Source organism: Miniopterus natalensis, chromosome 1 (genome assembly GCF_054644295.1).
Source record: "Miniopterus natalensis isolate mMinNat1 chromosome 1, mMinNat1.hap1, whole genome shotgun sequence".
NCBI classification, from domain to species: Eukaryota; Metazoa; Chordata; class Mammalia; order Chiroptera; family Miniopteridae; genus Miniopterus; species Miniopterus natalensis.
Genome location: NC_142081.1, coordinates 200,889,470 through 200,900,900, shown reverse-complemented (window position 1 = coordinate 200,900,900; position 11,431 = coordinate 200,889,470). Strand labels below are relative to the sequence as shown.

The 11,431-nt window shown below is 56.1% G+C and overlaps 1 protein-coding gene across 5 annotated transcripts in view; it reads left to right on the top strand.

Moving 5' to 3' along the window:
- The window catches only part of NSD2 (nuclear receptor binding SET domain protein 2), a 58,558-nt gene that overhangs the window by 37,200 nt on the left and 9,927 nt on the right, over positions 1-11,431 (top strand). For 4 of the 5 annotated variants that reach the window (XM_087828572.1, XM_087828575.1, XM_087828581.1 and 1 more), the window contains 3 exons: positions 643-767; positions 9,714-9,845; positions 10,338-10,461. In XM_087828572.1, the coding sequence (XP_087684698.1) occupies positions 643-767; positions 9,714-9,845; positions 10,338-10,461 (381 nt within the window). Of the gene's footprint in view, positions 1-642; positions 768-3,027; positions 8,018-9,713; positions 9,846-10,337; positions 10,462-11,431 lie in introns of those variants that run through there. The other variant, XM_087828586.1, reaches the window with a different exon arrangement.

Below are 11,431 nucleotides of genomic sequence, written 5' to 3'. Positions count from 1 at the left end.
CAACCTTGACGTATGGGGACGATGCTCTAACCTACTGAGCCACCCAGCCAAGGCTTGTCTGGTTGTTTATTAAAAGAATTTCCATCTCCAGCTCTTAGTTAGGAAGGAAAACAAAATATAGGAAGAAGTAGTAAGTGAAGGTGGCAAATCGCTCTGGCTCCCCTTCTGTGCCTGAGGTGCTGCCCTGGTTTACGGTCAGTGAAGCAGCCTCTTGAGAAGCATGTGTGAGCACTGGGCACTGAGTGGGCATCTGATGATGTAGAGGGCTTGCTACTGTTCCTGTGATCATAGGACTGTGGTCATGCTTAAACCTTGTGTTTCAGAGACATGTACTAACCTGTCTGTGGTTGAGATGACATCTGGGATTTGCTCCAGGAGCGTGGCAGGGCTGTGGGACCAGGCGTGCATGGAGCCATGGGGCTCCAGGGTGGTGGCTCTGGGGGCCAGGCGGGGGCACAGTGTAGCTCACAGTGCAGTACCTGCCTTTCTTCACATTCAGTTTTCCCACAACAAAAACTAAAGCCCTTGGTATGACAAAGGAACTATCCCCAGAACTTTATTGGAGGAGTGATTTTAAAGCAGTAAAAAGATGGAGGGTTTAAAGTTTTAAACTTTACTTTATGAACCCAAATTGTTTTGCAGCCACGAAACACCTGTCTGACTCATGCAAACCACTGAAGAAGCGGAGCCGGGCATCCGCAGCTGCGCCCTCCACACTCGCATTTAGCAAGAGCTCGTCTCCCTCTGCCTCCTTAACCGAGAACGAGGTAAAACACATTCCCACGAAGGCTGTTTACTGAGCCAAGGCCCGGCTCACACAGCGCCATGTAGGCGAGTGTTAGGTTCTCTGAACTGTGAAAGCCATGAAGGGGAAGAAGCCACCATGTTAGTCTGTTTGAGCACACGGCCTGTGTGAGAACGCACGTGGTCATGCTGCAGGGTCGGTGCATTTAGATCCTGAAATCTCTCTGTTCTCCATGTGAAAGGAGGTTGCTTTGTCCTAATGTGACACTGGCGGCTGAGCTGACGCGGTTACTGTGCAGTCACCCGGGGATGAGGCTGGAGCACACACTGCTCTGATTCCTGTGGTTTCTGGACCAAGGCTCAAGGAGGGACATGGCCGTGGGTCTGTGGCTCTTTGATCCTTTAGGTTCTGGTGTGTTCTTGGACAGCTGAGCATTGAGGAAGGTCAGAACCACCATGGCAGTGACGCCTGTTTCCTGGGCTTGCAGAGTGTATGAGGCTGCGGTTGTCATTGTAGTGACATCTAGACGTCACCAGCAGGCCTGGTCTTTGCCATTATGAGAAAAAACAAAAACAGCCTCAAATGCAGATAGGAAACGTTTCTGTGCAGAGGGACTTTGGGATTCCGGCCTCAGTGACTGTCCAGGGAGCTTGTTTCAAATTTACCTTCTTTTGTTCCCCGTGGTTCTTTCTCATTGTAGACGGGTCCTGTTTCTAGAGTATCGATGAGGAGGTAGCCTTGGGCTTTTAGGTACAGGGTAGTGCTGCTGGGAGTGGACAGACCCTCACCCTGTTGGGTCTGAAGGTGGCACTTCTGTTTCTGCAAAGCCCCAGTGGAGCGGGCATTCTGCTCTCTGTCAGCCTCGGTTGCTTCCTCCCACCAGACGAGGGGCAGGCCTTCCATGTGTGAGGTGTCTTCCAGTGGCTGAGGTGCAGAGGGGCCTGAGCCTGCTGCCCAGTCCTCCATGCTGTAAGTACAGAGCAGTCCTCTAGCTCCCAGTGCTCAGAGCGGTGTTGAGCTGCCCGCGTGCGGGTGGGCTTCCTCACAGCCGCAGCTGGTGTGTGTAGGTAACTAGATGTCCTTACATTGGGCACCAGGAATGCAGCAGGAATTCCTCACGGAGTCCCAGGAGCCTATCGAAACATGAGAAGGCACATCCTATACAAGACAGTTTTCCTCCTTTCTTGCCCAAGTTCAGGTCAGTACCTAAACAATTACACTGACAGGTGGCCTGTGGTTCTGAAGAATATGAAAGACAAGTTTTCTGTTCCATAGATCCTTTTGCTTAAGTTGGCTTTTTGTTTAAGATGTTTCGGTGCAGTGCTCAGCTGAGTCTTGTTCACACTCTTGTTGGGTGCAGTTGAGAGGAAAACACAGAGGCTGCTCAGATCTGTCGTTGCCGACCTGAGCCCCGTGTGGACGAGAGTAACTGGCGTGGTGGGTGCAGAGGATGCTCCTGTTAGACAAGCCCAAACGGTCTGATGCCCTTGCTCACCAGGCTGAGTCGAATCTTTGTGGCTTAGACATTCGCTCTGACTTGGGGAAGCATTTTACAATCATTAGACTTAGTTGATGGTTAGTTCTTTAGCTTCGGAAATAGATGGATTACCAGGTATATTTGTATCGCATGAGTCACACACTGTCCTGCGTTTGGACATGGTCCATGGCTCTCGTGGTGTCGTTCTGTTCCTCATGTAAAACATGTAAGTCACCAGGCCTTCCCATCAGGTTGTGTGTGTGGCTTACACAGATCTCCCCTCAGTATTTTTACAGAATAACAGTGTTCCTTAAGCCACTTCAGTGAGCAGAAAGGCTCTGTTACGTATCATGTCTCTGAACCGCACACAGTACATGTTTCCAGCATGTGCCATGCTGAATGCCTTTCGGCACAAGGCAACGTGTGGTGTTGCAGCCCCTGCAGACTGCTGGTCCTCCCAATAGGAGCCACAACCGTGGCCATGCTGCCTGGGGCTTCCGACCGGCCCTTACTTGGGCCACATGCCCTTTACCTTGCCCTTGATCCAAATGAGGAACCAGATAGGGTTGGTATTTCAAGACATTTTAGGTCATGTTATGGTTTAAATCCTTCTCGGTAAGGGAGTGTGCGGTAAATAAATTTATATTGGAGTTGTTGCTAGTAGCAGGCCACCCTAGTGAGACCGTGGATTGAGGTGACACTCGCATGACAGCCTGCGAGGGTGATGTGACATAAGTGTTTGTAACTGCATTTCTTATTCCCTCAGTAGAGCAGATTCTCACTTTGTCACCTTCACTGGTAACAGCTTCTATGGGAGCCCACACCAGTCAAGTTGGACTTGAGCTCAGCTGCCCTGTGCTGCACCTGACACGGTGGGGTCTCCCAGGACGCCTGCTGCAGTGGCGTGTCGTCGCACACTCAGTGACACCCTCACAGTCACTCTATGGAAGATTGTGACAGTCCGTTTTTAATGGTATTAATAAACACATACAATGAAGAAAACAGATAACACATTTTAAGACGAAGGTAAGATCCCTGTTCAAGGCCATTTAACAGTCACATTCATCCCATAAGAGATACATGTCCCTAGTCCAGCGGTCACTGTAGGTCTCAGGCTGGAAGGATGCCCGCAGCCAGGCTGTCCTGGGCCGCGACAAGGACACCACACCGAGGGGTCGGTCTTGTCCTCCAGTCCATAACTTACTGGATTTTTATTGGCCAACGTCAGCATCGGAACCTTCCAACAGAGAACAGACGGCACACTGAGAGGCATCCTTGCCAGCTCTCGCCATCGCCAGTGGAGCGTATTCACTGCTGTAGATGCTCAGCTAGTTTCCAGCATTAAAGGCGGGAAGGTTGTGATTCTTTTTTTTACTGAACAGTTTTACTAGGACACTACATGGAGTAAATTTGTAGGAAAAACATCATTTGCAGTGTTGTGAGCCATTGGCCTCCCGACACACTGACGCTGTCCCGGGCCCTGGTGTCATCCCCAGGGTCGCATGTCTGCATGGTGAGGACAAGGCCTCACGTGCCCTCGACTCACGGAGGCAGGAGGGGTGCTCTCCATGCGTGTCAGCAGCACGCGGCTGTTTCCCGCAGACTCTTCTGACGCCTTTTTCGTCTCGTGGGGATTTCTGACTAGCACGTGTGTTCTGAGCCATTACTCAATGTAACGCATGCAAAGCACTCAGGTGCCTGGCACCTCGCAAGGATGCAGCGGTTCGCTTGTGACAATGTGGTTGTAACAATAAAATGATAAAACCACCACCATTCCATTCTTATCCAAAAGCATAAGTGTTCTGTGGGCATGAGAAACGATCCTGAACGTGGGGACAGAGGGAACCCAGACGTGGTGGCTCTGGGCTCGTCAGGGACACTGCAGAGTGTGGGCGGTGGCTGAGGGCTGGACGGTGGCTCTGCTCAGACGGTGGGACCCGTGACCTACGGGTGGTCTGAGCCGTGCGGTTTCTAAAGGAGTGGAAGCTCAGCAGTAATGGACGATTCTCAGAAAGTTAGCCACTGAATTAGGAAATGTAAGGAACTGGTGGCGTAAAAATGGCCCCAGTTCAAGAAATGATCACCGAAGTAAAGACTCGCCTGAAAGGCCTCTGACAGGAACTGAGGGCTTCGTTTGAATCGTAGCTGTGCCAGCCAGCCAGCTGCCAGCGAGTGACTGCGTTCCTCTCCTCACGAAGAAGGAAGGGACCTCAGAGGACTCTGGTGTCCACAGAGCAGCACCGTCTGCCTCCACTGAGGATGTGGGGGCAGGGGGCCCGGGTGGGGGGTGCACTGATTCTCAGCTGGGGGCCGCATCCCCTGGGGACATCGGGAAGGGGAGTGGGCAGGTGGAGGCAGGTGTGTGCAGCACGCTGCAGGGAGGGACAATCACCTCCCAGGACAGATTGTCCCCTCCATTGGCCATGATGGCCTTGCTGGGGAGTGTCCCTGGTAGGCCCCTGCCTTCTGGAGGGGTGAGCGGGGGCTCTGGCCTGAGCTTAGGGACGGGCTGGTGTCCTCTGCGGATTTAGTGGGGGCTCGTCTCATGTCCTAAGGAAGTCACCGCAGCACTGGGCTCGCCCTGAGCCGCCTGAGCTGCCTATTGTCGAGATGTGTTTTCCAGTGATTGCACAGGGTCCTTGTGGGGACGCCATCCACGCATTGCGCACACATGCACAGAGGGGGTGGAGCCCGCAGGAACTCCATGCAGAGCACGTGGCTTTAGCTAGGTCTGTGTTGCAGCTGATCCACGGGCGCAGGCCCTGCCTGGCGCAGAGTAGGCCCCGAAGGAACGGGACCACGCAGGTGGCAGTGGCGGTCTGGCCATGGCTCCACTGCCTGCATGGCTCATGCAGGTCTCCCGAGGGCCTTGCTCGCCCAGGGGTGACACAGGCTGGTTGTCTGCAGTTGTGGGCTGGGGTGCAGGTGTATCTTGGGGCCCTGTAGCGGGTATCCCGCCTGTCTCATCCACTCCTCCCAACTGAAGAGAGCCCAGGGGTGAGAGGATGTTCCCAGAGCCAACAGGACACCCCAGGGCAGTTTCATGCACTGCGGACAGGGGCGTCCCAGCTTTCAGGGGACTAGGGTAGAAGGACGGGGGCTTGGGGACATTAACAGCTGAATTACCCCAGAGGAGGATGGAGAAAGCTGTAATGCGTGAACCTCAGGAACAGGCGTGGTGCGCCCTTGTCTCAGGCTCTGACCTACTCACCCGAGGTTGGTGACCACAGGCAGTGAGAGAGGCTAGGCTTGAGGGCAACGCAGGGCCAACGTGTGCCCGACGGTGGGCGACTCATACCTCCCGACAGCCTGTCGTAGAAATGCCCTGAGAAGATAGGACTGTCAATTGGCGTCTAATTCAAAACCCAAAAAAGTGCCCCTGTGCAGGTGTGAGAGAGATGATGCAAACAGATGAGGGGCTCTTGGCCCAAAGACGGGTGGGTGTGGGTGCTGGGTCTGCTGTGGCCAATGGCTGGTCCTGGCATGTTGATCATCAGTGATAGTGTCAGCGTGTGTAAGTGAAGGCCGCCCGCCACGCACCAGGCCACCGTGAAGGTGGACGCTGGGCCGTCCTGGATGACCACCGCACACCTGTCTGGAAGGTCAGGTGGAGATGGGATCCCAGGAACTCTGGCGACGCTACCGGTTTCTTTCTCTGGTGATCCTGACAACCCGCTCCTGGCACAGCCCCTTTAAGTCACTACCTCATTCTGGAGGTGGTCTGGCCGCAGAGCCTCCCCACAGGGACCGGCCGGGGCAGCCCTGGCTTAGTGAGACCAGCTGTCTGAGGCCGTGTTTGTCGTTGAGATGACAGAGCTAAACCGGCATCTGCTGCTGAAGAGCTGAAACGTCGCTGCCTTACGGGGAAGGGCCCCATGCTCTGAAGCAGGCACTGGCTTTGAGGTTGTATTCTAAGTGTGCTGAGGCCTCTCTTTCAGGGTTCGGGTCAGTGAGATTGATTTTGATTCGTTAATACTGTTTTTCAGTTTTAGCCAGAATTCCAGAGATCACCGCTAGTTTACAGTGATGGGGAGTGGACTGTCCTTAGCTGGTGGAAGACGGCCTGTGTCGTACCCCTTGTTGCTGTCTGGTACGGGTGGGCTCCCGGGGGTCTTCCCTGGTGTCCCTCCAGCGGCTCAGGTCAGGCTGGGACCCGGCAGGCCGTATCTTGTTGGATGCCTTTGTAACTAGATGGTTACGTGTTAGATCCACATGCGCAGTTTTTTGTGGCCTACACGTGGTGGTTGGGTTTATTGCATGTAGTGTGTGAGCATGTGTTTTGAAACGAGCTAACTATTGAGACCGAGGTGGTGGTGGGGGCGGCCCGGCCCAGCCTTGGGTGTGCTCAGCCGCACGTGCTGATGGCGGATGGAGGGGGCTTTGTTTCTGTTGTCCAGTCACCCTCCCTGGCCGCTTTCTGCTAAGGACACGCTGGTTGGTAGGGTTGCTTTAGAGACTCGTTGTCTGTGACAAAGGAGCCCTGGTTCTGCAGCCAGGCCACCACGTGGCTCTTGCTGGTACGCCCTGGGGCTCTGGGACCACATAGCAGCTGCCTGGCTCCGAGGTACAGGGGTGACTCACCCAGCCCTGGAAGCTGGGCAGCTGGGGGGGTTCTGGGCCGCATGGTCTCAAGGGGCTGCTTTAGGAAAGATCACTGCGAGTTGTGGCATTCGGGTGATGGGGGACTTACTTGAAAGTTATTTTAACTCACGACGCCTCACTGTGGTCGCCTGGGAGGCCTGTGTGAGACCAGTCTTCTGACTACGCTGACGAAGCCTGCTGGGCCCAGGTCCCTGTCGCCTGCAAATCCACACGCTGTGTGGAAGAACTGGTCTCCCGCAGAGAAGCATAAACGTGGAAGTGGGTCCAGAAGTACTTACTGTCTGAGGCCTGTCATTGTGCTTCACGATCGACGTGGTGTCCAACCTGTGAAGGGATTTGTTGTCAAAGTAAAACCCACTGTGTGACGCCTTGGGAGGCGGCCCCGGGGCTGCTCTCCAGGCCCAGCGGGGAGGGCCTGCGGGGCTGCGCGTCGCCCCACGCTGCCTCACTTCTAGGGGCTGGTTCACGCGTGGTCACCTGTCACGGGTGTTGAGGAGGCGGCGTTCTGGCCGTTAAGGAACGTTGCTCAGGCCAGTAAGCAAGTTGACACTGTCACAGAGTAGAGCAGAGGAAGGGTTTCAGACCAGGGCACTGAGGTCGGGCGCGGCTTCACGGAGACTGCTTGCCTGGGGAGGCGTGGTGTGCGGGAGGCGGCGGGAAGCCTGGCAGTCTGTCCGCTCGGTCAGTCCTTTCTCCTTTTTCCAAATGGACATCCTGTTGGACATGGAGTAGACCGTAGATGCTGTAGGCTGAGACTGGGGACTGTGTTGGGACCATGCGGGTGGCTGTTGCTTTCATAAACGCATCTCCGAGTAGATGCCGTCAGTGCTGCACGCGGAGCCTGTGCCCGGAGTGGGGTGTGCCGCCTGGCGCTGGGCCCGCTGGGGTTTGCAGGCAGAGCCCGGGGACCCCGACTGTGCTAGTTGTGACCTGCTTGCTGGGAGGGCGGGGGCTGGGGGACGGACTGTCGCACTGTCCATGGACTGTGATATTGTAAGGTCTGTGTTCTGTATGTGCCCCTTGGACCCCGACCAGGAAACGAGCTCTGTGTGTCTAACAGTATATTTCTATCCCAAATGTGTATCCAGTGTTTATTTCCTCAAAACAAACTCTGTTAATGTGGGAACTATCTCCAAGTGAAACGTGCTCACTTTCTGTAAATCTTAAATAAAAGGTGCTGTTCCTTCCTCTGACCCAGGACTGGTCTGTGTCTTCTGTCCCTCTCCCATGCATTTTTCTTTCAGCTTTTAGATCGGCTCCAGCCGCGTTGAGGGAGGAACCGGGCTGGTGGGCTGGCACCGGGCTGTCTTCCTTGGAGCCCCCACCAAAGGCCCTCTCTCTGGGTCTGGTGGCTCCTTCAGGCCGGCCTCGGGGCCGCACAGCCGCTGCTCCTGCTGCCCGGGTCCCCATGCTCACCAGTCTGCAGTGCTCGGCCCGCTGGGGACCTGTATCTGAAGGACATGAAATTTGGAGTGTGGGCTCAGAGCATCCTTCAGGTTGCCTCTTTCTAGGTGTTCGTGTTAGACACTGAGGGGCTGAGGTGACAGCAGGGGTTGTGGGCCCGGCCGCCCCCTCTGGTCAGCCTCCCGGTGACCCAGCTTTGCCATGTGAGACCTGGGATTTAGTGTCTGTCCACACCGCTAGTTCCCTCTCCCCGGAAAAGGTCGCTTTCTCTTCAGACTGTGACTGTGGGGTGTGTCAGACACGAGAGGGTGTCGAGGCTGGAACGGCAGCCACCCGCCCCGCCACAGACCCCGTCAGAGCCAGCAGGCCCCTCCAGACGCCAGCCCGCCGTCCCGCGAGCTTTCACGCCAGCACAGCCCGTGTGTGTGGTGGGTTTTCTTCTTCCTTCTGACAAAGTTCATGGGCGAGGCTGCAGAATTGGGTGGTTGTCTGGTGGGCTGTGTTGTTTTGTTTTTGTTTGTTTTTTACTGTGGCCCTATTTGCATTTCGTGTTTTGTGCTCCTGGGCAAACAGCAAGCCTGTGACACAGCCTTGTGGCTACTGAGTGGACAGGAAGTAGTTCATATGTTTGCTCTGTTGAAAATCCAGTTTTCAACACTTACTGAACAGATAAATACATGACGTGTTTTTAGGGTTTTTTAAAAAAATCTCAAATTGCTGTATGAGACAGTTTTCTATTTAAAGATTGCCTATTGCTGGTGAAGGGAGGGGTGCTGAGTCCAAGACGGGGGAGGGGTGGCCGGTTCTGAAAGACCTGAGTGAGGGCGAGATGGTCAGCCGCCCGGGAGCCTCCCCCCCTCCCGGCCCTGCACTCAGAATCTCGGGTCGCAGGCGGCTCCCACCTGCCCGTCCCGGGGGAAGGCGGCCTGGTCTGCCCTCTGGTGTTCGACATGTTTCTGAAAGGATGTCTCGCTGGCCGGGTGTAGACGAGCAGATCACAGATGAAGGCTCACGTTCTGACTGCACGTGAATTTCTGGTTCTCTCAGAAATTCATTGGGTATCGATATGTTTTTCCTACTTAAAATAGTTGGGCTGTAACCCGTTGGGTAAGAAAGGCCGGATTCTCTGTCCCAGAGCCCATCTTCGGTCACCTACTAGAGCACACTGGGGTTTAGTAACGGTCACTTCATTTTCAAGGGGAATGTTAAATCTCTTCCCGCACATATGTGTGTGTACACGGAGACTGAACGTCAGCCGGAGTGAAGTCCGTTTCCGAATTTCTGCGCAGCTTATCAGCAAGTTGGGTTATCAGAAAGCCAGTTGGTGACTAGCGTTTGCAGAGAAGAGCTGTCCGTGCAGGTGGACGTGGAGAGACCAGTGCGCGTGTGCCACTCGTGTGCGTGTGGACCGGACGGAGCCCAGGCAGGCCTGCCCCTGAGGCTCCCTGCTACTAGTGAACTGTCGTCCGCCTCCCTCATCTGCAGGTCTCGGATGGCCCAGGAGACGAGCCCTTGGAGTCCCCATATGAAAGTGCAGATGAAACGCAGACTGAAGTGTCCATCTCGTCCAAGAAGTCAGAGCGAGGAGTAACTGCCAAAAAGGAGCACGTGTGCCAGGTGAGGGGACACTGCTCTGCACCCTGCCGCCCTGGCCGGCCAGGGAGTTGGGGCCTGGTCCCAGCTCTGCCTCCTCCCACAGCCCAGCCATGGTCACTGCTGGTTTTTATTCTGAAGGTGTCTGGCACACGGTGGGCTGACGGGCAGGCAGGTCACCAGAGTGCTCTGTGCCCAGCACTGTGAAGGCGTCTGGGGGACTCTTGTGGTCAGCTCCATCCCCTCAGCTGCCTTGGGATGAGCTGGACTCTGGGAGGGTGTGCGAGCCTTTTCCCAGCTTTCCCAGCTCACCTTCCCCTCCCGAGCGTGTCCTTTAGGCTTCTGGTCCTCCTGGTGCCCATTGCTGTTGCCCAGGGTCCCTTTTGCACCCAGTGCCTGGTGTTCAGCTGACACCGGGGTTTCTACTCGGGGTATCTCGGTGTGCATGTCCCGTTCTTGGAGGAGCTGCAGGGAGGGAGGGCTGCGTGGGGCTTCACCCGTGCTTTCTGCTTCCAGCTATGTGAGAAGACTGGCAGTCTCCTGCTCTGCGAGGGCCCCTGCTGCTCGGCCTTTCACCCCGCCTGCCTCGGGCTGTCCCGGCCGCCGGAAGGGAGGTTCACCTGCAACGAGTGCGCCTCAGGCAAGTGCTGTCCCAGCTCAGAAACCGTGGGCAGTGCCCAGGCAGGTGTTTTGTGTGTGTGTGTGTGTGAGTGACGCCCCTCCCAGCCTCTCTCCTCCCTGCACACCGAGGGCTCCGAGCAAACCCACATCAGCTGAGAACAGACCCTTCCCTGCCCCTAGCAGGTGCCCCCCGCCCCTGTGACCCCACAGTTGCTCCCCTCAGTACCTCCCATCAGGTGGTTAGTGTGACAGCTTTCAAAAAAGAGGGTGACTCACAATTACTCTGGTACGAGGTAACCAGCAGAGTGATGTCCTGTGGGCCACGTGAGCCTGGCTCTGTGGGAGGTGGCCGTGGGAGGTGCCACAGTTCGTACAGGCGACCTGGCCAGCTGCAGGAACATAGAGTCCCTGACCGAGCTGCAGTGAGCGCAGCTCCGCGCTGTCCCTGAGCGGCCGCTGCTCTGGTTGGGCTGTGTGGGCTTCACCAGCAGTTGGGGGCTGATGGGAAGTTGGTGGCACAGTGGCCCTTCACTCTTCACCTCCTGTCCTCGCTGGCTCCTGACTCTCTTGAGAACAATCCCTCAGTCAGGAGACACCGGGTCTTCCGGGGAGTCCCCCCAGGTGATGGCATCCACTGGACACCTCACTTCAGGGCACCGGTGCTGTCCATGGTTCTTCACGTGGTCAGCACGTGGTTCATTAACTGCTCTCCGCGGGAGATTGACCGCCTTCCTTCTGCGAGCTCTTACCCTTCCCACTTCTTGCTCACTTGAGGGGGTGCCCACCCGGCTGCCGTCACTTCCCTGTCCTCCAGGTGAGGCTGGAGCTCAGGCCGTCGCAGCGGCACCCCGACATAGGACTTTCTGAAGCCGCTGGACGGCTCCCCACGTGGTGGGAAGTAACCGATGCTCTAGCAGCCAGGCTGCCTCCCCGAGCTGCTGGCTTTCATGGCTCAGGGACCCACAGCTCATTCTCGTTCCCATCCCCTC